Source organism: Ceratotherium simum, chromosome 29 (genome assembly GCF_057802395.1).
Source record: "Ceratotherium simum simum isolate JZ-2026a chromosome 29, ASM5780239v1, whole genome shotgun sequence".
Taxonomy (NCBI): Eukaryota; Metazoa; Chordata; class Mammalia; order Perissodactyla; family Rhinocerotidae; genus Ceratotherium; species Ceratotherium simum.
The window spans coordinates 22,756,683-22,783,076 of NC_141928.1; the positions used below are offsets into that span (position 1 = coordinate 22,756,683).

The 26,394-nt window shown below is 40.0% G+C and overlaps 1 protein-coding gene across 5 annotated transcripts in view; it reads left to right on the forward strand.

Annotated features, from left to right (window-relative positions):
- The window catches only part of FKBP15 (FKBP prolyl isomerase family member 15), a 70,665-nt gene that overhangs the window by 21,481 nt on the left and 22,790 nt on the right, over positions 1 to 26,394 (forward strand). For 4 of the 5 annotated variants that reach the window (XR_015548948.1, XR_015548949.1, XM_087419267.1 and 1 more), the window contains exons 9-22: positions 1,597 to 1,743; positions 4,208 to 4,350; positions 4,837 to 4,894; positions 7,495 to 7,602; positions 10,069 to 10,171; positions 10,658 to 10,764; positions 12,493 to 12,607; positions 14,006 to 14,115; positions 14,414 to 14,521; positions 14,973 to 15,067; positions 15,932 to 16,034; positions 21,558 to 21,729; positions 23,372 to 23,508; positions 25,441 to 25,596. Coding sequence is in view for 3 of the 5 variants with exons in the window: in XM_087419267.1 (XP_087275393.1) it covers positions 1,597 to 1,743; positions 4,208 to 4,350; positions 4,837 to 4,894; positions 7,495 to 7,602; positions 10,069 to 10,171; positions 10,658 to 10,764; positions 12,493 to 12,607; positions 14,006 to 14,115; positions 14,414 to 14,521; positions 14,973 to 15,067; positions 15,932 to 16,034; positions 21,558 to 21,729; positions 23,372 to 23,508; positions 25,441 to 25,596 (1,662 nt within the window). In the remaining 2 variants the exon portion in view is untranslated. The remainder of the gene's footprint in view (positions 1 to 1,596; positions 1,744 to 4,207; positions 4,351 to 4,836; positions 4,895 to 7,494; positions 7,603 to 10,068; positions 10,172 to 10,657; positions 10,765 to 12,492; positions 12,608 to 14,005; positions 14,116 to 14,413; positions 14,522 to 14,972; positions 15,068 to 15,931; positions 16,035 to 21,557; positions 21,730 to 23,371; positions 23,509 to 25,440; positions 25,597 to 26,394) is intronic. The other variant, XM_087419268.1, reaches the window with a different exon arrangement.

Below are 26,394 nucleotides of genomic sequence, written 5' to 3' on the forward strand. Positions count from 1 at the left end.
AAAGGTTTAACTATGTTCTTCTGTGGGTTATCAGCTGCAGTGGGCTTCATTTAGATTCAATTTTGTGAAATTTCTAACCTGGGTATATTTTCTGAGAGTCTGGAAAGGCTGTGTAAAAAGTAGGAGGAGAAAAATGTGTTCTATTATCTGCATTTGGGAGATTTTTGCCTATGAGACAATATATCGAAGATGGGTACATTTCTTTTTTCTAGTCCTTACCTTTCTTTTTCATCCTTTGACTCTGAGGAAATTATGAAATCCTTCTCATAGCCTAATAGAGAAAGAGGTGAAACTGTTTCTTCTAGAAGTGTATTGCAATGGGTGATTCTTATCTGTCTGGGATGCTTTGAATCAGCATTTCCCAATCGTGGGAAACGACTACGACATAGCAGGAGGAACACCGGGATTGGCATCCGAGGACCTGGGTTCACATTGTGAATTTTTTCTTTACCAACTGTGCAAGTGTTTTATAAAATAGAGAGTATTTTACACGTGTTGATGTTGAGTATCATTGTGTCAGGACATACTGATGCATTGTGAAGTACTCATTCATCCATGGGGCAAAAAGTTTGTCTCCATAGCATTATGACTCCTTTTCCCAGAATCCTTTGGGGACTTTCTTCTGTAGACCCTTAAAGCTAGACAGAGCTAGTGTTGAATTTTGGCTTAAGAGTTTGCCCACTTTCTGATCTTGGACAGTTACTTAACCTCTCAGGCCTCAGTTTTCTCATCTGTAAAATGGGGATAATGCTACTAACCTCATGAGGTCATTTTAGGGATTAAACAACATAATACAAGTAAAGCACTTACCAGAGTATTTGGAAAAATATGTTTAATAAATCATAGCTTTTAGGGGCTGGCCCGGTGGCGTAGTGGTTAAGTGCGAGTGCTCCACTGCTGGTGGCCCGGGTTCGGATAGGGGGCGCGAACCAACACACTGCTTGTCAGGCCATGCTGTGGCAGTGTCCCACATAAAGTGGAGGAAGATCGGCATGGATGTGGGCTCAGGGCCAGTCTTCCTCAGCAAAAAGAGGAGGATTGGCATGGATGTTAGCTCAGGGCTGATCTTCCTCAAAAAAAAAAAAAAAAGATAGCTTTTATTTCTCTTTTAATCCCATTCTGTTCCACCCAATTTTTTTGGTCATCTAAGATAAGTGTATTTCATCCAGCCCTGGATATGCTAGCTTTTATAAGTGAATTTAGAAACAGTACAGTCATGTGCTACATAGTGACGTTTCGGTCAACGATGAACTTCATTTATAGCAGTGGTCCCATAACATTAGTACCATTTGGCCTAGGTGTGTAGTAGGCTATACCATCTAGGTTTATGTAAGTACATTCTTTGATATTCACACAACGACGAAATCGCCTAATGACACATTTCTCACAATGCATCACTGTCATTAAATGACGCATGACTGTATTCTGCATATTCATATAACCAGTTGGGGGGAGAGGGGGTGGGTGAGCTTGACCTCTCTCCAGGGGTCCAAACCTGCAAGTGTAGATGAGTGAAACCTGATGATCCTGTACCTTATTTTGTCTTATGAGGAGGTTTGTGTCTGATCAGCTTTTCCTTTTCTCTGATTCCTAAAGAGCTGGGAGGATGGGATGCTGGGTATGAAGAAAGGAGGGAAGCGGTTGCTTATCATCCCTCCAGCCTGTGCTGCTGGCTCTGAAGGGGAAATAGGATGGACTCAATCAACAGACTCTATCCTGGTGTTCGAGGTGGAGATTAGGCGGGTGAGTGAAATTGTGCTGTGCTGTGTTTGATAAGTTCTCTTTGCTAGTTGAGTAAAACAAATAAATAAATATATTTGAAAAACAGGTTCTGAAGACATCTCTTTTTTATTTTTATTTTTATAATTTTATTTATTTATTTTTTCCCCCAAAGCCCCATTAGATAGTTGCACGTCATAGCTGCACATCCTTCCAGTTGCTGTATGTGGGACACAGCCATGAGGCTGGAGAAGCGGTGCGTCAGTGCGCACCCGGGATCCGAACCCCGGGCCGCCAGCAGTGGAGCGTGCGCACCCAACCGCTAAGCCACGGGCTGGCCCTCTTTTTTTTTTTTTAAAGTAGAAATGGTATAGTTGGAAAGAGCTTTAGAATCTAAAGACCAAGGTTTATGTCCTTCCTGGCTGTCTATTCAGAGTCTAGAAGAGGTTATGACTGAGCAAATCACTTCTCAACACTAACTTTCTTTTTATTTTGTCTATAAAATAGTGATTCCTACCGAATGGAAATACTTTTGGCTTAGTAATTCCATGGCTGCAAATTTATCCCATCAATATGTTTACATAAGTGTGCAAAGATTTCAATAGATAGATAGATATATAGTTTCCTCCCTCTGTCACGTTGTTTGCCATAGGGAAAAACTGGAAACAACTTAAGTGTCCATTATTAAGGGACTGTTCAAGTTATGGTTTTTCATAGACTGGACTTTTATTTTTTTAAAGAATATCCAAAATCTATTGTTAAGTGAAAGAAGCAGGTTGCAAAACAGTATGGATAGTATGATCTCTTGTGTGTATGTGTGTATGTATACACACACATATACATACATATATTTACACAATCATACATATGTACATATGTATGTATATATAAATATAAATACATATATATGCCCATATATTCATAGACAATTTCTGGAAGCATTGAAAGAAGTGATTAAAAGTGATTTTCTCTGGAGAATGGAAATGCGGTTCAGAAACTTACTTTTGACATTTTAAAAATTTTATCATGAGTATGTATAATTTCTATAATAAAATTTGTAACAAATTGTGGTTAATTAAATTAATGCTACTCCCCTCTCCCAAAAAAAGACCCTGTTTGCTTTATACTGTGATTGTTAGTTCCAAATGTGATAGTGTTTATGACTATAAACTATACAATACAATACAAATAAATATTATGGTCATCTTCATTGTGACAATTATTCCTGCTGCAACAAAGGATATGCTTTTCTTCTCAATGACCCTTTCCTAATTGGACGCCCTAATCTCTGTGGAGCCATCCCAGCCCTTTTTCATTGACATGCTTCCAGCTGCCTTTTCACAGCTCTTATATTCTCTCTCAATTTCCCTTTGAGTTTGAGGAAATCATGGCTAGTGATAGGTAACAAACCAATTTGAATCCATCAAGCCTAGCATTTTGTAAACATAAGAAAAAAATATTTTGTTTTAGCAATAATCAAAGAATTACAAATCGACATGCTTATTAAATTGACAAGGCTGATAACAGAAAGGTAATACCCAATTTGACAGGAGTGTTGAGAAAGATTTATATACTACTTGTGGAGTATAAAGTAGTTCACCTTTTATGGTGTGAAATTTAATGGTATTTATCAAAAATCTTAAAAATGAACAAATCTTTTATCCAACAATTTAACTTCTGAGAATTTATGTGCAAAGATATAGATATAAAGCTATTCATAGAAGTATAGTTTGTGATAGGAAAAACTAGAAATAAATTGAATGTTCAACAACTAGAAATTGGTGAAATATATTTTGTAATAACATAGATATTTATGACTTCTGTTCCCAAAATCCTTTGGAGACTTTTTCCTGTAGATAACAGCAGTTAAGGGCATGGCCTTTGAAGTTAGACATATTCTTCAGTAGTTAAAAATGATGTTGTAGACTAATAATTTAGTAACATGGAAATATGTTAATGTATCAGTGAATGAGCAAAGCAGGTTACAAAACAGTATGGCCCCATTTTTGTAAGAAATATATACACACACACATATATACATACAAAGTTAATATAAATGTGAAATATTAAATCCAAAATTCTAACAGCGTTATTGCTTAGTAGTTGCAGGTGATTATTATTATTATTTATTTTTATTTTGCTTATCTACATTTTCTCATTTGTCTACAGTGAACAGGTAATGGGCCGGCCCCGTGGCTTAGCGGTTAAGTGCGTGTGCTCCGCTGCTGGCGACCCGGGTTCGGATCCCGGGCGCGCACCGACGCACCGCTTCTCCACCCATGCTGAGGCCGCGTCCCACATACAGCAACTAGAAGGATGTGCAGCTATGACATACAACTATCTACTGGGGCTTTGGGGGAAAAAATAAATAAAATTATTACAGTGAACAGGTAATGACTTGTGTGATGGAGAATAAGTAAAATGAAAGGAGGATGGAGGGGGAAGGGTGCCTTTTTTGCCTATCCACCTGTGGTTGATCTTTCCCTAGGTCAAGTTTGCCAGAGATTCTGGCTCTGATGGGCACAGTGTTAGTTCCCGAGATTCTGCAGCCCCTTCTCCCATACCTGGTGCTGACAACCTCCCTGCTGATCCTATTGTGTCACCACCCACATCGGTGCCTTTCAAATCAGGGTAAGATACTGGAGTTGTATCAAGCTTTTTTATTATCTATAAAAATGATTCTTAGCGGGATTCAGAAATAGAGATATAATTGAAAGCTAAAATAATTTTAAATAGTTGGGGAAAAAATGGGATGAGGGAAATGGGGAAAACACTTGCATCAGCTTTTTCTGACAAAGGATTAATATTCATAGTCTGTAAACGCACCAACTAGATATGTAAGAACGCCTGCCAAAATCTGAAAGAACATTGAAGAAAAGGCATAATAAACACAAAACATGTACCCAAGGAAAAACCGTAAATAATATGCCTCTCAATAGAAAATTGTTCATCTTTCTTAGCTTTCAGAGATTATGGAAACTAAAGAAGAGTTAAAATTCTGTTTTATAGCCATTAAATTGGCAAACATTTTCAAAAACAGTTTGTTTATCCAGTATAATCTGGACTTGTGATTATGGATTTTGTTTTTATCTCAGGATATATCTTACTTGCTTTCAGGGAGCCAGCTCTTCGTTCCAAATCTAACTCCCTCAGTGAACAGCTTACGATGAATACAGTGAGTATACAAGCCTGTCTCCTTCACTCCCAGTTTGCTGAGAAGGTTTCATGTGCCTACGGTCCAGTGGGTTAGAGAAAAAAAAAATGTTGAGAACTAATGATTTAGGCTAGAAATCAATGGTTCCTTTGTTCATTTCCCTTACTTGGGAGTCAGTATAAATTAGTCTGGGCTTCTGCATAGACAGACCTGGCTTCAGATCTTTATTCTTATAAGCATATGGCCTTGAGAAAATTATCTAACTTCTCTGATTCTCAGCTTCTTTGTTGTTAAAATGGAAATAATTCTCACAGCCCCTTTATAGGGTTCTTGTGATATGTTTCTAAAGCATTAAGCTCAGAGCCTACATATAATATGTCTTCAGTTACCTCTCAAGAGATTTTTCATGAGGTTTAAATGAAATAATGCCTATGGAGTTTTTAGTATTGTGTCTGGCATATTGTAAGAGCTCAATTAACATAGTTCTTATTATTATCATAATTACTGCCAACCCTACATATCTTCATACTTTTGTTCTCTCAGAGGAATTCTGCGCTAATTCACCAGCTAGTTGGCTTTAAGCAGGTCACGGGGGCCTCTGTGTTTTCCCAACTATAAGATGAAAAGACTAGCATACTGTTGTAGTAGAATTTGAATTTGAATGCCTTTAGGAGGATGTTCTCTGTAGTTTGCTGCTGCCCTGCCTGGTCCGTGAAGGCATCTGAGTTTGCTATCTGTAGATGAGGTGATCGCTGAAGCACTTCAAGTTCTAAAGCCCTGTGGTCTTCACCTCCCACATTGGGAAACAGGATAATTGTGTGGAGTGAAATTGATGGTTAGTTTCTCTCCAACCCTAGTTTACTTGTTTATATTCAGCCCACATCAGGAATTTGGCAGATAATTGATCTGATATGTGTAAAAAGTGACTTCCTAAATCCAGAAGGTTAAACCAAGGATCAAGAAAATTGAAAAACAGTTATAATCTCAGATCTTTGAAAAACCACAAAAATTGTCCAGTGTTAGTTTTATTGTACTCTCTTGACACAGCTGTTTTTGTCGCGTCTTTCTAAGCTTCACTAACTTCTCATAGACTAGTGATCTCCAACCTTTTTTTTCTTTTGTTTTGTTTTTTTTACAGTTTTGTTTTGTTAATTGAGGCAAAATTCACATAACAAAATTAACCATCTTTTTTTTTACATTTAAGTTTTTATTTTCTGTTTTGAATAGGTAATTACATTCATATGGTACAGTTATCAAAACAATAAAACAAGATACACTTTGAGAAGACTCACTCCCACCTCTGCCCCCATGTTCCCCATCCCATCCCACCCCTGCCTTAGGTAACTGCTTTTAATTAGTTTCTTATGTATTCTTTCAGTGTTTCTCTATGTAGATGCAAGCAAATAGGAGTGTATATTTTATTTCTCTCCCCTTTCACAAAAAAAAGTGTACTATATATATTACCTACCTTGCTTTTTATATATTACAATATATATAACAATATCTTTCCATGTTAGTGTATAGGAAGCTTCCTCATTCTTTTTTATCTCTAGATCACAATATTCCATTGTGTGGATATGGTTTATATAACTAGTCCTCTCTTGACAGATCCAACTTTTCTTGATTATGTGTCTCCAGGAGTTAAGAAAAAGTGAGCACACACTTACAGTATATGTCCAGTTACAAATTATATAAAGTACTGTCCATATCTGTAAACAAGCTTAACGTCTTATTTTTACTGTAGCTTAAAAATAATTTAAAAATAGAGATTATAGGGCTGGCCCAGTGGCGTAGTGGTTAAGTTCGCCTGCTCCACTTTGGCAGCCCGGGGTTCGCAGGTTCGAATCCCAGGCTCGGACCGATGCACAGTCATCAAACCATGCTGTGGAGGCGTCCCAGATACAAAATAGAGGAAGGTGGGCACAGATGTTAGCTCAGAGCCAATATTCCTCAGCAAAAAGAGGAAGATTGGCCACAGATGTTAGCTCAGGGCCAATCTTGCTCACCCAAAAAAAAGAAAAAAAACCCCAGAGATGATTATCATTTCTTTTTACACCCAGTAGGTCATCTTGTGCACCCTCAGGGGTTATGTACTCAGGGCTGCACTTTGGACCAGTTAATGGATACAGAAGCTTCCAGCACAGGGGCCAGTGTGTAGTCAATGCCAAGTCAGAGTTAAATGAACCTGAATTTAGAACAAAGGGCTCCTGTTTCCTTCTCTCCCCAAATGTCTTCTAAATATCTATCTACTAAATTGCTCCCAGGCTTTTGAGAGGGTACTGTCATCTAAAATGCCTCCCTCCTTTAATCTGTACTTTAGTTTTTCATCTGTAAAATGAGAATAATTATGCCTGATGGGGAGACTTGATTGAAAGGAAGTAATACACGTGAAACTACTTTGTCCGTTCCAACGTATAGGAAATTATTTTTACTGCTATTATTAATTGTGACCTATGTATGCTTCTAGGCAAGAAATCTTTAATTTTCATTTTCTAGAAGAAATGGTTTCAGATAGATGTGGCAGGGGGACTTGCTGAAGGATTTTATGCAAGTGCCAAACACAGCTGACTGAAGGGAATGAACCTCGATTACAGTGATTTTTCTGACTCTCCTCTTTTTAGAATCCTGATACAGTCAAGGCCAAGTTGATCTCTCGGATGGCTAAAATGGGCCAGCCCATGCTGCCCATCCTTCCACCACAGCTGGATTCCAATGATTCAGAAATCGAAGTATGTCCCCTCGCTGTATTAGAATGAATAGTGCAGATGTTATCTTCTGTTCTTTTGGTTGAAATTACTGCTTTTTCTGCGTCTAACCCGGAATTGTTATTTAGAGAGCTTATATTCAAAATGATACAGGTTGATATTGGTACATATATTTCTACTATGAGGAGCACTTCCTCTGAGAAATGGAAGCAATTCCGTACATCTACTGCAAGAACTGGTTAGTTTTATGTAGTTATTTTAGCCTTCTACTAGAATCTTTATTGTCAGTAAAAATCACTCTTTAGGGAGCATGATGCTCAACCCATAAAATATGCTCAATTCATGTTTGTTGATTGAATGTTTAGACTCTCTTGGAAAATGTTGGTCTTTCCACTGATGTTACCTATTACTAAAGGTCACACTGTTGTGTCTTTTGGCTTTGTATGTGGTGTGATTTTTTTTGAAGTTCAAGAATTTTATTACAATCAAATCTCTCAATTTTTTGCCTTTGTTTTTTGCTTTTGACATTATGCTTAGAAAGCCTTCCCACTTTCACATATTATAAACATCACATGTGGTTTTTAAAAACGTTTATTATTATTTCACATTTAGATTTAAAATTTTAACCCATCTGGAATTTGGTGTATCATCTGAAGTAACTTAATTCTTTGTTCTTTTCCCATTGGTTAGCTCCTTGTTGAATAAAATCATCCTTTTTCAGTTGAACTGAAACATTTAACAGAGATTGATTTTTAGGATTCTTTGACTTTGATATAAAACAAAGCAAAGCTGATGCTCTTGAGAAAAAATTTTCCAAAATAGGCTTTATTTTTCACAATTTTGTTTTATTTCTTCCTGGAAAAGCTCTAAGTAGATTTAACATTTTAAAGGAGGATAGGCTTTCTGGGGCCTGTTGTTATAAGATTGATTTTTATCTGGTTTCTGGAAATGCAATTTGGATAGGGTAATATTCTTATTAAAAATTTTAAGTGCTACTTATTCATTGTAGAATAATTAAAATTATAAAGAAAGAAGAAACCTATTTAACAAAAAGGGCATTGTTTTTTATATATTGCTTTGTAGCCTGATTTTTTAACTTAATGTTATATTATGAACATTTATGTTGAGCCGGCTCTGATGGCCCAGTGGTTAAAGTTTGGCATGCTCTGCTTTGGCGGCCTGGGTTTGGTTCCCGGGCGCAGAACCACACCACTCGTCTGTCAGTAGCCAGGCTGTGGTGGCGGCTCACATAGAATTAGAAGGACTTACAGCTAGAATATATAACTATGTACTGGGGCGTTGGAGAGGGAAAAAAAAAAAATGAACATTTATGTTAATATCAATGATATAAATAAAGCAAAGTTTTATTACCTTTAAAGGTAACCCAGTGTTCTGTTACATTGATTTATCATAATTCCTTTCCTTCTATTGTTAGAAATATAGGTTGATGTAGAGCTGTGCTGATGTAAAACTGGGATGCCTTTCCAGAAATACGTAATACGTTTCTGAGAATATTTGGGGACAAGGCGAAGTTCTAAAGTAAAAGAATGTCAGAGAGATTTCAGCCCTTGAAGTATAGCATAGATCGCAGTCACTGTGTATCATGCCTCAAGGTTTTCTTGCCCTTCTATGAATCAGGAAGATGTTTGTAGGATAATTTTGTTTAGAATTGCAGTAAAGACCAACATTACTTTGATTTTATGAAAAGAAAGAATGGAGAGAAAACACTCTAAAACTATATTGTCCTAAAACAGCATGGTAACGAGGCTCAGTGAATCCTACTCTGTCTGATTTTCAGTGAGTACCTTAAGGTCTATGGAGATTATTTGGCAGAAGAGAAGAGGCTGCATTATTCCCCGGGTTTCCTTGCAAGAGACCCCTCTTCTCTGGGAACAGACTAGGTCAGTCTTAAGGTAGATGCTGGTTTGGAAAATGATACATTCTAGAGAGCAGTCACTTTAGCTGCTTCAGACAATAAACATCAAAAACTTATAATGATTGAAGAAATTAACCATATTTAATTATTTGATATAATTTACAAGGAGAAGGGCTCTTCCTCTAGTACATAATAACAGTGCTTTCTCCCCATAACCTGTGCCTCACCTTTCCTTCCTCTTCTTTGCCTAAAAACACTGGTCGTGGGGCCGGCCCGGTGGCGCACACAGTTAAGTGCGCGTGCTCCGCTGCAGCGGCCCAGGGTTCGCTGGTTCGGATCCCAGGCGTGCACCGACACACTGCTTGGCAAGCCATGCTGTGGCGGCGTCCCATATAAAGTGGAGGGAGATGGGCACAGATGTTAGCCCAGGGCCGATCTTCCTCAGCAAAAAAAGAAGAGGATTGGCAGATGTTAGCACAGGGCTGATCTCCTCACAAAAAAAAAAAACAAAAAAAACCACGCTGGTTGTAAGGAGGTTCAGGGTGAATAGCCGTTCTCAGTCTTCAATTAAGGGCCCATATACATAGCAACCAGAATGCTTGTGCCTGTTTCAGGATGTGAATGCTCTGCGAGGAGCCGGACCGCCCATGGCACCTCCGTCCATCCAGCCCTCTCTTCAGCCAGCCCATCCAGTGCTACCACAGATGGCCTCACAAGGTAAGGAACCTGTCAGAGGCTCTGTGGCCTTGAATTGGGTCAGCACCAAAGTTATCATCACTGTCCTTAAATTGTTAGGCTGCATGGTTTCAGTACTGAGAACTGGACCAGAGTGTAAAACTTGCCAGTTTGTCCCTGGGTAGGGCATTTTCAGACCTGGAGGTGTATTTTGTCTGCTTGCTGTGTTCTGCTGTGTTGCATCATCACTTTTGGAAATCTGCCTTCAGCTGATGAGATGCCTCCTTGTGCGTAATTCTCCATGTCCTGTCAGCTATTGGGCTCATAGGCCTGAGTCACATGCACCTGAGAACACCAGGTTTCCTCCTACTAGTCCATTGCTGAGACTCCAGTGGAGTTGGTTTTAGGAGACTAGGTGAGAAAAGTGGTCAAGTCTGAAGTGTGATGGTGTGTATGTAAGGTGCTAGTCCAGACTCGTACCAAGAAGCTAGGGGTGGCTAACAGTGAAAACTTCTTGCTTTATTTTAGCACCTCTGCCGTCTGTGTCTGGGCTCCAAGCACCCTCTGCTGCCTTAATGCAAGTTGCATCTCTCGGTTCCCACTCAGCTGTATCTGGAAATGCCCAATCCTTTCAGGTAACAACATTTTAAAACCATATCAGTTACAAGTTTTAGTTTATTATGGTTCTAGTCAGTCTCTTTTCTTCTTCCAGCACAATTCGTACAGCAGCTGTTCCCTGCAGTTAGAGTTTATGATTTTCCCCCTTCCTGAACCACCACTTTCTCATCTCTAAACCAGGCAAAGGCTTACCTACCCTACAGGTTGTTGTAAAGATTAAATGTGGGAACAAGTGAAGCACCTGGTTCAAGACCTGGCACATAGTAAAGGCCCAATCAACATTTGTTTCCTTTTCACATGTGTCTAGTTGAGGGGTATATATTCAAGTCCTCTGTGTTCTTTTCTATCAAACAACTGATAGGCTAAGATTCTGCACTATACTCAGCAGAATGGTTATGAGTTGAGGGTGGAGGCTGTATGGAAAATACAGCTGAACTCTGCTGTCTGGTTATCCTCCAAAAGTGATTTCTTGAAGTAGGTTTTTTCTGTTTTTACAGAAGGCTGTGGCAGCAGCCTGTCTGCCTCTGCTGACTGTCTGCCAGGACAGTGAACCCTTTCTTCTGCCCCAACACATTTGATGGATAAGACATACTACCAGGGATAACAGGCCCTCACTTCCTTGGTAATTCTTTTTTTTGTTTTTTTTTTTGTGAGGAGATCAGCCCTGAGCTAACATCTGCCAATCCTCCCCTTTTTTTGCTGAGGAAGACTGGCCCTGGGCTAACGTCCGTGCCCATCTTCCTCCACTTTATATGGAACGCCTCCACAGCATGGCTTGCCAAGCAGTGTGTTGGTGCGTGTCCGGGATCCAAACTGGCGAACCCCTGGGCCACCGCATCGGAGTGCGGGCACTTAACCACTTGCGCCACCGGGCCGGCCCCTCCTTAGTAATTCTTAATGGAGGAGTGGAAGTGATGGTGTGTATGCTGTGCCCCATTAGGACAGGGTATATCAGAATTGAAAAAAGTTTCACTTTATCTTCTCCCCACTTCCTAATGGAGAATTACTATCCCATAGACTAAGATTTTTTCTTTTTTTTATGATAGATGGGTAGATATGTCTGTTCCTGGAAATGAGCTGGATTTTCTTAATTCAAGGAAGAATAACCATCATCATTGAAGTGATAGCTGCTGTTTATTGAGCATTTACTATCCTCCAGGCACTTACCAGCTGTTAGGAACTTTACCTATATATCACTTCCTTTAGTCCACACAACAACCCTAAGAAGTGGTATTATTTTCATTTTATAGTTGAGATAACCGAGGCTCAGAGGAAAACGAGAGTTCTTGGTCACACAGAAAAGCATCAGAGTCTAGCAGGGGAGAGGCATCCTTTGGAAATTGGTAGATTTAATTTGGAATTTCAATGAACCCCTCTCCTGTTACCTCAATGAAAACTAAGCAGAGTTTGCTTAGTTTTAAAATTTCTTAGACCATCAATAGGCCCGATGGCTGGGGGATGAATTCCTACTTAATTAAATCATATCACCAGAGAATGGAGGAGTGCCCTGAGACCCCCTTCCCTCACTTTCTGGGTAGGCCTTTAGTGACTGGGTACCACTGGATTACACAGGTAACTCTCCTCTGAAATTACTATCTACCACCAAACCTTAAGCTCACCCATCTCCAACTTCACTCAGTTGAGTCTCCTTTCTGCTTATCCACTTTATTCCATCAAAGACAAATTAAGCAGGAAAGAGGGACATGAATGTTTTGTAAACTGGCTGTACCTCGGTATTTTCTCAGCCCTATGCAGGTATGCAAGCCCACGCCTATTCTCAGGCATCAGCCGTCACCTCCCAGCTGCAGCCCGTTCGGCCCTTGTACCCAGCACCACTCTCTCAGTCTCCCCATTTTCAAGGTAGGCAGTTTTTCATCTTCTGCTCTTGCTGTGCTCTCCTTCCTCCCATCCCGTTTTCATTTTTACTCCGATAAATCTCTGCCCTTTCTTTTTTTTTTTTTAAACAGCTATGTTGAGGTGTAATTTATATACCATACAGTTCACTGGCTTTAAATATACCATTCAATGACTTTTTTAGTACGTTTACGGAGTTGTGCAACCATCACCACAATCTAATTTTAGAACATTTTCCTCATACCAAAAAACCCCTCATGCCCACTTTCTGTTTTGTTTCTTGCATTTTCTCGGCCATCCTCTTTTAATTCCTCTGTCAGAGTGGCTCTGTAGGGTTTATAGAAAATAGTAAAAGAGTAAAACATTGGAGGAAATTGGGAGAAAGCGTGATGACTGTTTGTGGGTGTTCAGTATCTCAAATGAAAGCTATTTGTTAAAACTTTTAAATTATGAAAATAATATACTTTTATAAAAAAGTCAAATAACACACAAGGGTATAGAGTAACAAGTTACTGTCCTCTATCCTTAAAACCCTGTGACCATAGAAAACTGTTGTTACCAGTTAGTGGAGTAACTTTTCAGGTATCTTATATGCATGTACAAGTGAGGTTGTCATGTGTTAAAAAAATGAAGTGTAAACAGCTGGAATGGTATCCAACCTTCTTGTTCTGCAGCTTGTCTTGGTATTAGGACAGTGGTAGGAAGAAGCGAATATATCCTACAACATAATTTATGGTCCTGGAGTGGTAAGGGTTTCCTGGATGTGCACTTTGTCTAGAAGCCCTGCCCCTACTCTACCTGGGAAACCATCAAATCTGTCTTCTCCTCTGTGAAGCCTTCCCTGATTGTTACCATCCCTCCCTCCCTTCCTCCTAGAGACATAAGTGCATATATGTGTCACCAAAGAGTTAATCTGGCTTTTCTCTGTGCTCCTTTTGTACTTTGTACGTGATCCATTTTTTGCACTTAAAACACTCTGTTGTAATCATCTGTTTACATGTGAGTCTCCCCACCAGACCTAGAGCTCGCCAAGGGCAGGAACCATGTTTTATTCATTTCTCTATCCCTGGTACCTGGTACAATGCCTGGCATGCAGCTGGATGAATGGAGGAGCAATCTGAGCTGCTAGTGCTATGGCAGAGCAAAGTGGGCATCTCGTGCCCTTGGACCAAACTGAATCCCTTGGTGCATTTTGCAGGAGCACGGCTTAGTTATTGTTAGCTCTGGAGCCCTTTTGCCTCTATCTTCTCTACGTCTCCTGACAGTGTGAATCACCTACAGCATTTCCTGCTATTTGGAAATGTTCATGTCTGTCTTTCCTTTGCCAAATGAGCTGTTGGCTTTCCTCATACAATATCCTCTGCCCCAGTTTTGTAAGTTTCTTTTTGGCTTATGTCTGTTTAGGATCAGGTGATGTGGCCTCATTTCTCATGACTGAAGCCCGGCAACATAACACTGAAATTCGAATGGCGGTTAGCAAAGTGGCAGATAAAATGGATCATCTCATGACTAAGGTGACTGAGTCAGGGTTGGGGCTGTGATGTAAGTCGGGGTATGATCGGAGGTACAAACAGGGAGCAACCAGGGCTTTGGTAAACTCTTTCTTGGTACTACTATTCATAGTAGTTAGTAGTTATTTCCCTAGAAGGGTGGTTATTATATTGGGATCCAGTTAGCAGAAGAAAACTCTAGCTTACATTAGAGATTGTCTCAAACTCATTAGCCGCCTTAAACAGGTAGTCAGATCTTGGGTAAATTACATTTCTCCATTTAAAAATTTCTCACAAAGTCTGTCTGGCACCCCCGTTGCAGGTTGATGAGTTACAGAAGCATAGTGCTGGCAATTCCCTGCTCATTCCTAGCATGTCAGTTACAATGGAAACAAGCATGATTATGAGCAACATCCAACGAATTATTCAGGTGAGAGGGATCAAGAACAGAACACTCAGGCTGGAGGTCTTGCCCCTGCTCTCTCCCGATATGTGCACCCTTTAAAACCTCCACTCCTAAAACGGAGAGCATGTGATAAATGCTACACTGAGTTGGGAAATTCTAGAAAATCCGTTATGGCTTAATTTGGTCCAAGTGACTTATCACTGTCTAGTCAGAAGGAAACATTTCTTTTTGACAATATTTCAGAATTTTGCTTCATTTTATAGCCATTTTTCTGTTTAATCTATTGGGCATAGTGATTTGTGTCCATCGGGATAATTTGATGTGTTATTTTAAGTATTATATCTGTGCGAACCTAAGTTCTAATTTTTTGTCTCAAAATATGTAACAATGTCACCTGTCAGTTCAAGTTGATTCCCTTTTATCTGGCACTTTTCTCTTAAAAACTTAAGTTATACATCATATATTTTGAATTTAGGAAAATGAAAGATTGAAGCAAGAGATCCTTGAAAAGAGCAGTCGGATAGAAGAACAGAATGACAAGATTAGTGAACTAATTGAACGAAATCAGAGGTAATGACAGGTACGGGGCACTGGCTAAGACGGACAACAGGGTTTAATTTGTAAATGCCCAAGTTAAATAAACATGTTTGTTTAGGGCAGTTGATATGTATTTCTCTTTCCTGCCCGTCATGTGAATTATTGCTTGTTTTCTGAGAGGTATTTCAGAAGAAAGAGCTCAGTAGGCTGTGATGTAAGGCAGACCTGTGTTTGAATCCTGGCTCTGCTCCTCATTTGTTGTGTGGCTTTGGGCATTTTATTTATTCCTGTTGGCCCTGGCTTACTCATGTCTAAAAGTGGTGTTAATACTTTGAAAACTCTTAGAAATACTCTGTCAGTTCTTCTGTCTTATTTGTGGGCTGTCTTTATTTTATCAACCAGAACTCAACCAGAACTTCACTGATTTCCATATAAAACCCAAGCATTTTGTAATTTTTCTATCTCCTTCTAAAGATTTTGGGGGAGTCAGGGGAACGTGTCACAGCATATAGCATTTCATTTAAGAACTCATTCTCCCATACTTCTCTTCTCCAGTGTGTCTTGTCTCCCACATGGTGTGTTTGTGTGGGGGTCGGCTTTCTTTTTTTCTCCCCTCTTCCTTGCAGCCTTCTTCCTCCTGTCCCTTTCCTCTCTCATTCCCCCTTACCACACATGCTTCAAATTCTGCTTCTCTTCATTATGCAAAGCAGTCCACTTCTGGCTCCGAGTCCTGCCTCCAAATTTGATTACTGCAGATATAAGGGAAACCAAATACTTTTAGATTGTTTTTGATGAAGGTATAGAGCCAAAGTTGTGAGAACTGAATGTGCATTGGGTTGTGCCTGGTATATATTTGGTGCTTTATAAATGTTAATGTTTTGCCTATTTCTTTCACAGATATGTTGAGCAGAGTAACCTAATGATGGAGAAGAGGAACAACTCACTTCAAACAGCCACAGAAAACACACAGGCAAGAGTATTGCATGCTGAGCAAGAGAAGGTAAAGTAACTGGGGAGAGAGAAGCCCATCAGGATGTGTAGAGCTCAGGAGTGGTCTTGTGTACATACCTACCAGTCTGCTTTTCAGCAGAATTTTTGCCATCATTGGGAAGAGAACTAGATATCTTCTGACAGATTTTAATATATCTACCATCCAGATTTTTGTTTTATAATATGCTTTGCAATGAGTTGACTCAAAGACTATCACTGATCTTAGTAGTTAATTTGATTAAGGTAAGAATTATACAGCTTATTAGAAACTAAACAGAAAATTCCTATTATACCATGTAACAAGTGTTTTGAGTGAAATTTGAGATTGTTTAGTTTTCTCCTTCATCTGAGTCTGTCAGATCATTTTAAAGTACTGCTGTTTGACTTTAGTCAGTTCAGAATGAGGAATTTTGGCCTATTCCTGGAGTGTAGCTATAAGGAAGACTCTAATAGGACTTAGGTTGCCATTGGCTGATTCTGAAGCCCATTCCTCCTGCCTTTGCCCCAGTGACACTGTTTATCCAGAACAGATTCCTTTTTGTGTGGGCTACCACTTCTCAGCTGGCAGATCTCAGCCCTTTCTTCTGCTATTGTCCCACAGGTTTAAGAAATGGTTTATATTTTGTATTTGAATTTTTCTTGAAAACATGAAGAGTTGAGTGGAATGTACTGCATAACTTGTGGGGTTTACTCACTTTCTCATATTCTGGTAACGATGAGGATTCCTTACTTATGTCTCATGCTATTATTCTTTGTGTTCTCTCAGCCGTAGTATCCTGGCAAGTAATATCTTTGACCCTTTATCCTCAGATAAGCAATGCCTTGCCCTGCCCTGCTCTGTCCAGTCCTGAACTTGATCCTGTCCCATTGCTACTTTTCACCATCACCTGTTTGTTATGGCTAACCCCTAACGCCTAGACCAAGATCCGCAGCCTGTGAAATTGGTATCATTAAATAGTAATGGAGTCCTTTCACCACTCCCTACTGAATGTACTTTTTACCAGTATTTCTCCGTCCTCTACTTTTGTTTTCTCTTTCCTTTTTTTTTTTAATCCTTAGGCCTAGCAGGGGTACTCAAATATGTTGCTTGGTCTAGCTGTTACTGTTCAGGTCTAAAATGATTACTATAACTTATTCCAGATCAGTGGTTCCCAGACACTAGTCTGGCTGCCTCAGAATCACTTGAGGAGCTTGATTAAAAATACATATTCTTGGGCTGGCCCTGTGGCTTAGCGGTTAAGTGTGTGCGCTCTGCTACTGGTGGCCTGGGTTCGGATCCCGGGCGTGCACTGACGCACCGCCTGTCCGGCCATCCTGAGGCCGCGTCCCACATAGAGCGACTAGAAGGATGTGCAACTATGACATACAACTATCTACTGGGGCTTTGGGGGAAAAAAAAGGAGGAGGATTGGCAATAGACGTTAGCTCAGAGCCGGTCTTCCTCAGCAAAAAAAGAGGAGGATTAGCATGTATGTTAGCTCAGGGCTGATCTTCCTCACAAAAAACAAAACAAAACAAAAAAATCTTCTTAAACCTCTCCTTGAGGTTCTAATTCAGTGTTACATATTCTTTTTTTTTTTTTTTTAAAGATTTTATTTATTTATTTTTTCCCCCCAAAGCCCCAGTAGATAGTTGTGTGTCATAGCTGCACATCCTTCTAGTTGCTGTATGTGGGACGCGGCCTCAGCATGGCCAGAGAAGCAGCACGTCGGTGCGAGCCCGGTATCCGAACCCGGGTCGCCAGCAGTGGAGCGTGCTCACTTAACCACCAAGCCACGGGGCCGGCCCGTGTTACATATTCTTAAACCTCACCTTGAGATTCTAATTCAGCATATCTAGCCAAGGTCTGAATCTGAACTTTTAAAAAACTCACCTTGATTCTGATACACAGCCAGGTAGGAATCACTATTCTTGTTAGTGATTTCTTTTGCCACAATCTCTAGAGGTGGCAGCTGGATGCCTTTGTTTTGAGTAAGTTCACCATGTGACTCTCCTGTTGAGTTTCAGCATTGTGTGTGTGTGTGTGTGTGTGTGTGTGTGTTCCAATAAAACTTTATTTACAAAAACAGGCTGCAGGCCAATTTGGATTGTGGGTCAGAGTTTGCCAACCCCCTGAATTAGCTAATTAATCCACCCAAATGTTTCATATTGATAAACTCCAAAACTGTCTGGCACAGTGCATTGAACCTGGTGGATACTCTATTTATAATAGCAAAAACAGCAGTAACAACAACAACAGTAATAACAGCTAACATCTGTCAAACATCCACTGGGTTCTAGGCACCGTGCTTTACACATGTCTCTTTGAGAGCTGTCTCCTGAGCTGAGTGTCACTGTTCTTGGTGAGTCGGGTACCAGGTACCACGTGCTTCACTTAGTCACCTTTATTTCAGTGAAACTTTGCAAGCCTCAACTCTCCGCTGTTTTGCTTTTGATCCACTTCTTAATTACTTAAGAATCTTCCCTGTGGTCTCTCCCCTTAAAGGGAAATAATGAAGGTCCTTTCATCCCTGGAGGCAGTTCTCTGCCTTCAGACACAGCTCAGAAGTTTATAGTTAAGTGCTCAATGAATATTTGGCAAGTGAAATTATTTGGCTCTCTGACTGGAGGAGCTATTAGAGGTCATCTAGTTTAACCTTTTTATTCACAAAGGGCAAACTGAGGCCCAGAGAGAGTAAAAGACTTGCCCAGGGTCTCACTTCCAGTCAGCTTTTTCCTTTATCAAATTACTGTCTCTCTTTGGTACCATTTTCCTGCTTCTGACTTGAATGTTTTTTTCACTTGTTTTTCTGAATTCTTGGTTCTTCTTGTCATTGTGTTCTTTTCCCAGCTCTCCATGTCAACAGCAGAATTTGATCCAGGGTGGGAACCAGGGACCCATCCCATCTATTGTGTAGGTTTTTGATATTTTCCTTTCTCACTTGATATTGCAAACCTTTGCTTTTTTAAAAAATTATAATTATACATACACACATATATGTATTCACACATACTTTTTTCTGATTATAAAAGTTGCATCTGTTCATTCTAGAAAATTTAGAAAATACAGATAAGCAAGCATAAAATATAACTCACCCATAATCCTCCCCCTCAAAGATAACCATTGTTAATGTGTTATTTACCCCTTCACTGTTTTCTCTATGCTCATATGTGTGTGGGTGAGAGTATTATTTTTCATGCTTCTAATAGGCCATTCTATTTAAGGACCTGAGATAAAAAAGAGCTTTTGAGTGACTCTGCACTCTGCTTGACCTTTGGTGAGAGAGTGACTACCATCCCACTGCCTATTCTCTGAAATTCATCCCCTCCAGTGGTCTTAGCTGCTGCGAGCCCTTGTGCAAGTGGTCCTCACTATGATATTAGTGAACTCCCGAGCCACGGGCAGATACACAGCTCTCTGAGCATTGTGTTAGTTCAGCATCCATTAGGCCATTTGCCACCAGGACAGTAAGTAAAACTTTTATTCTGTTTGGGGCAAAAAGATGAATACCCGTCTTCTATCTGGAAGGTCTAGCTGCCGTTGTCCTCTGTGTTTACAGGTGGAAACCTAAAGCTGTTGAACAGCAAAAATAAGTATCTTAGAACTCACTCTAAAGATTGCATACTGTTAAAGAAAAAATTACTTGGGTCAGCCCTGGTGGCCTAGTGAAAATTATTTTGGGCCAGCCCCGGTGGCCTAGTGGTTCAGTTCGGTGCATTCCGCTTTGGCAGCCTAGGTTCGGTACCCGGGCATGGACCTACACCACTCATCTGTTAGTGGCTATGCTGTGCTGGTGGCTCACATACAAAAAGAGGAAGATTGGCAGTGGATGTTAGCTCAGGGAAAATCTTCCTCAGCGAAAAAAAAAAAAAAATATTCTGACACTTAATTAAAAGAGTAAGGAAGACTTTACTCAAGACTATTGCAATAGGGGAGAAAGACTGGGCTCAACTCCAAATGCAGTAAGGGCAAGTGGGGGATTTATAGCTAAGGAGCCAAGTGAGGGGGTCAGTGGATGGAAAATTACTAAGAGGAGACATCATGGATAGGGGGGTTCTTCTAAATTGACCTAATAGGATTCTTGCTAAAGACAGGCCGAGAACTTAAACATCAAAGGTTGGAGATGAAGAACTGGATCAGATATCTCGGGGAGAGATTCTCTCTGAACTGACTTAGCAGGATTCTTGCTAAAACTGAGCTGGTCAGGCCAAAGACGGGATGGGAGGCCAAGGTCAGGGGCTCAGAGGAGCCTGACTAAAGTCTGGTCAAGGAGAGAGTCTTTGTCAGTGTACTCTCAGATACTCATTCATAGCATATTTCTTTTTATTTTATGTACAGTTTGAATTTCATTTTCTCCACTTTTTGGAGACCAAAATACCAGATTTTAAGTGAAAGCTAGAAAGCTGATAAAGGCTTTGGAATAAATAAGTTTAAAACTGCGGTGGGCACAGTAAATACCATAAGAAGGAACAAATGATAATAAGAAAGCAGGCAACTGTAAAAATGTGGGTAAAGTATAATAGTATAGGAGGAGTAATGGTGGTAGCAGTATAATAGTATAGGAGAGACAGCCCAACCCCGTAAATATGTTGCTGTCCAAAAATTAGGACTAGTCACCAGTGGAGCAACCACTCACTGCCTTTCCTGTCATCTGATTTCTCCTGATTTTTATAGGAGCACATCAGTTCAGGTGCAGTGAATGTGGTATTTGTCATTTGTTTACCATCCCTTTTTGTTGACCATTCTTTTCATCATCATTTTCATCATCACCCTTAACACTCAGAATATCATTAGAGGGTTTTCCAGGGTAGTCATTTTGGTTTCATCAGATGTTACTTGAGAATATTTAGCTCCTGTTTGGCTAGTACAGAGCACCATTTAAAATACATTGAGCAGTTAAAAACGTTGCAGTGTTCCCTTCTTTCATTAGCGCTGTTCTTCTAAGAACCTGCAAAGCAATTACTCTCATGTGACTGATCTTCACAGTATAGTACTACTACGGAGAAATTGCAGACTCAGAAGTTGATTGGCATTGAAGGCGTTCAATTTAAATTTTAAAATATCCTTTTCTTATTAAAATAATACATGTTCATAGAAAAGTTAGAAAATGCGAATAATACCATTTCTGATGTATCAGATTGGTAACATTTAACAGTAGGTTGTGACTATATCCCATCCACTAATTATTCCTTCACAGCACCATTCTTAATATTTGCATACAGGATGTGTATATCATAGTTTGCTTAATCAAGCCCATTTTTCAGCATTTTTTTCATTCTTTTTCAAGTGTAGACAATGCTGCATTGAACATCTTTGTAGCAAAATTTTTGTAATCTTGCGTGACGTTTCCTAAGGATAAATTTCTGCAAAGGAATTCTCGAGTCAGAGACTTGGCACATTTTGAAGGCTTGATTTTGGTTTAATGCAAGTTGAAGGTGGCCTTAGCTCCCTTCCTACCTGTTCAGTCAGCATAGAGTATGTGAGGTTGGGTCATCGCTTAGAGACAAGGGACACCGCTGTTTAAAGTGATGTCGTACTTTGTTACTTATTCAGGCCAAGGTGACAGAAGAGTTAGCAGCAGCCACTGCCCAGGTCTCTCATCTGCAGCTGAAAATGACTGCTCAGCAAAAGAAGGAAACGGAGCTGCACATGCGGCTGACGGAAAGCTTGAAGGAGACAGACCTCCTCAGGGGCCAACTTGCCAAACTGCAGGCAGAGCTCTCAGGTGTGTCCTTGGTGGAGGGGGCTAGGACTTTTACTATTTAAATAAGTTGGGCATAATGCTCAGGAAGTTTGTGAAGGAGACTGAGCCAGAAATTTAGGTGGACCAGTGTAAACCTACATGATTGTTTGACATAAAGGACGACAAAAGAACTGACTATTCTTCAGAGTTGATTAGTGGCCACAGTTCCACTTTGTTTGGGAGAGTGGTGCCTTCCCTATCTTTGGTACTTATGATTGGCCTCATCAGCCTGGAAGAGTTAATGTGTTCCTCTAACTCGTGACTCAGTGGAAGTTGAAGAAGGAGGTGCTTCCTGTAATGGTTGCCTGTTTCTTAGAGGGTGGATTACAACCCTTCAGCCCAGCACTCAAGGCCTCTCCAGCTTGGCTTATTTCCCATTATGTGGCTCAGTTCATCCTGGCTCTGGACATATTAACCAGCCTGCTGCTGCTTCAGCACATCCTGTAGTTCTTGTCTTGCTTTTTATTCATGCTGTTCTCTGGACTTGGTGTGCTCACCATCACCAATGTTTACCTCCAGTTCCCTCCAAAATCTGCCTTTTTCAGAAATTTTCCCAGTTTTTTCTGGAACATTTGATCTCCTTTTTATTGCTGAGTGCATTATTATGACCGTTAGCAGAGTTAGCCTTTGATCAGCACTATTTGAATGTCTATTTTCCCTTTTAATGCAAGCCTCTGGAGGGCAAGGATGGCACCTTGCTCATCTTTGTGAAGTCCTTTCCTCCAAAGTAGTGTTAGTTCAGTGCCTGGCACAGAGGTGCTGCTCAAGACTTGGTGACTTGAATAGAAGATTTGTGGAGACCACCATGTTGATCCATCCGCCTCAGTGTATAGAGACAAATGTGGGAGGCACAGAGGAGACCAGCGGGCAGGGTGTAGCTGGAGCAGCAGCAGAGCTGGGAAGAAGCAAAGCTGACTTACCTGAAAACAGAGCTAAGCAACACTGATGTCAGTTGATAAAGTGAAGCCTTGAAGATAAATCCCTTTCGTTTTAGAGCATCACCTGAGCACACCTGAGGGACAGTCTTAGGTTTGAACGTCATACAGATATCCTCTTTTATGCTTTTGTGGTGCCCTAGCCCAGTTTCCACAAGAGCACCTTAAGGGTCTCAAAAATTTTCCATAGAAAATTAATTTCGATGCATTACATTTTTAAGCAATATTCCTAATACCTTTATTTGAGAGGGAATGTTTTGAAAGTAAACTCTTGGTAGAATGTCTCAACTACCAAGAAAGTTGAGAATATCTTAGCCAGGCAGTGAGAAAGGGCTGGACCAATACTAATAAAGATCTGTCCAATGTCCTGAGATGGTGACTAAAATGGAATTGTGGGAGTGATCTATTTTGGAGGTGGTCTTTGACTGTTTAGAACATTTCTTTTCCATTTTGTATGTGTAGAAGGTGACACATACGTACAGAGATAAATATGGGTTGGTGGAGAAGTCACTTTATGGCTTGATAAACTTGTTGCTGGTCAGTGAGATGATGCTGAAGGAAGTGAGTGGAAGGTGCTGGTATGGTGGGATTGGGAGATCAGAATGCAGCTTTGAAGGAGCTGCTGGGATGCTGTATAGCCCACTGCAGCTCTGGTTCTACAGCCAAGTATCTCTGCTGTTATATCCCAGAGCTCCAAGAAACCTCTGAGCAAGCACAGTCCAAATTCAAAAGTGAAAAGCAAAGCCGGAGACAACTGGAACTCAAGGTGACGTCCCTGGAGGAGGAGCTGACTGACCTTCGAGCTGAGAAGGAGTCTCTGGAAAAGGTAAGTTCTACAACTGAGGTTTCTCTGTTGGACCCAAATGGCCAGGATTAGCTGTTGAATAAATATTTTATTTTCCTTTTAAAAATTACAGTAGCTTGTGCTCATTGTAACAAATACAAATAATATAGAAAAGTATAAAATAAAAAATAAAAGTTATCTTTTTCCTCTCTAATCTCATGCATTAGAGGTAATAGCTATAAATAGCGGATGATTATCCTTCCAGATTGTTGACTGATATGTATAAAACATACATATGCACTCACTAAAACATACATACACAAAACGTACACTAATATAATTTGTTAACAATAATAGGATCATGTTTAATGCTTTTTTTAATCTCATGGACAATATACTAATAATGAAATCTTTCTCCTTTTTAACTACTGCATAGTAGTCTACTGTAGGGCTATATCATTAATTTATTTAACTATTCACCTATTGATGGATATATATGTTTCTGTTTTTTCACTGTTTGAAGCGTTGCTGCTGTGGACATCCTTGTACTGTATAACTATTTATGTGAATTCATTTGAGCATTTCCATAAAATGGATTGCTTGAATTAGAATTGCTTGATCAGAGGAGATGCTTACACATCTAAATTTTTAAAATATTGCCAGATTATTCTCGAAGAAGTGTGCTAGCGTACACTTCAGCACTATATGAGCAAGCCCATTTCTCCATACTTTTTCCAACTCTGCATATGTCAGTTTTTCTAATCTTTATAGTCTGATAGGTAAAATATGCTATCTTGTTTTAATATGTATTTTTATTAGCAGTAAAGCTTTCAGTTACTTAATACTTATTTGTATTTCTTCTGTGAATTCTCTTTTTAATGTCCTTTGCCCTCTTTCCTATTGTAATATTAGTTTGATTTGTAAACACTATTAAGGGTATTAATCCTCTGTCAGTCATAGATGTTAGAAATATTTTTCTCGTTTGCTGTTTAACTTTATTTATAGTATCTTTTGTTGTGTTGACATCAGAGTAATACTAGCCCCATTGAACAAAGTGGGAACATTTCTGTCTTTTTCTATGTTCCGGAACAGTTTAAATATGAAAAGAACAAATATTTTCTGAGGTTTCAGTAAAACCCTCTAGTAAAGCCCTTTTGGCCTAGCGGTTTTTTAGGGGATAAATCTTGGTCTGCATTTTCAGTTTCTTCCATGATTTTATCAGGTTTTTTAAAACCCACTCCTTCTGATTTTTTGGCTGTTTTCAGTATTTCATTGTTATAGATACCACTATAGTGACCATCCTTGTAACACACAATCTTTATTAACATGATTTATTGCTTCCTTAAGATAAATTACAATTTTTGGAATTTCTGGGTGTGCATATTTTGAAAGTCTTTTCACAAGACTGCCAAATGCCATGCAAAGAGAGTATACCCGTTTATTTTCCTACCGGCAGGGTGTGAAAGTATCCACTTCCCTGTACCCTCACCACTGTTAAGATGTTCCCCATTTCTTAATAGAATGGTAGATAAAGCTCTTCTTGGCACAATTTTTCTCACCCAATAGCCAAGAATGTTAAATATATAGGGAAAATTAAACTAAAAAATGAAATAGGGGCCGGCCCGGTGGCATAGCGGTTAAGTGCATGTGCTGCACTGCAGCGGCCTGGGGTTCAGATCCCAGGTGCACACCAAGGCACTGCTTGTCAAGCCATGCTGTGGTGGCGTCCCATATAAAGTGGAGGAAGATGGGCACGGATGTTAGCTCCGGGCCAGTCTTCCTCAGCAAAAAGAGGAGGATTGGCAGATGTTAGCTCAGGGCTAATCTTCCTCACCAAAAAAAAAAAACAAAACAAAACAAGAAACAAGGACTCAGTGAGGTTAATAACTACCACCATCACTACCACCACCACCAGCATCTCCATTTATCCTCTGTTAAACAGCTAGAGCTGATGATTGTTCTTTTGTTCCTAAGAACCTCTTAGAAAGGAAAAAGAAGTCAGCTCAAGAGCGCTGTCAGGCTGAGGAGGAGATAGATGAAATTCGCAAGTCTTACCAGGAGGAACTGGACAAACTTCGACAGCTCTTGAAAAAGGCTCGGGTGTCCACAGACCAGGCAGCTGCAGAGCAGGTAATGGGAAACTGAAGCACTTTGGAAATAAAAGGAAGGCATGAAGGACTCAGAAAACCTTCTAGTTTCTTCCTTATTCTTTAGGATGACATTCCTCATAGTTGATGCTGTCACTTTGGAGAAGGGTGGAAGGAGGCAATCCAAATATATGCAGAAGAGCCAGAAGTCACATGGAGAACCTTCTTTCCTTTTTTAAAGCTTAGTGAAAATTTAATTCTATAAGTAAAACATGAAAAAAAGTCTTTATAAAAACTTCCAAACATGATAAGGCCAATGTTTTCAACCACCAGACACCATCCTTCAGGCACATTATCGTCCTTGAAAAGAAGAGATTTATTTAGATAATCAGCAGGGAAACCAGGGATAGTGTCAGGACACAGCTGGATCTCGTCTATTTGACAGCGGCCTTTCTCCTTGTAAGTTCATAAATTCATATTGGTATGTTTAATTAGAGTGAATTGGTGCCCTCAACTTGCTCACCTGTGGGAATTTTGACAAGAATAAGTTTCTCCTGAACCTATGAAGTTGAGGGCCCAGACCCTGAAAAGTATGATGACCTTATGGCCCTGCCCTCTAGGGACGTGTCTAGACAGTCACACCTTTATCTGGTTGGGTACCTTTTGGAGTCCTGACAACCAATGACATCTTCCTACTTACATTAAAAAAGTACATTTACTTTCAGAGTAATCAGGGTCTTTCAAACAGTTGCTTCTCTGTTAAGTCTGGGCTGTTAGCTTGGTTTTTTTTGCCTTATAAAAGATGGGCTTCCCTAGATGCGACTGGACCCCCCCAGGACAT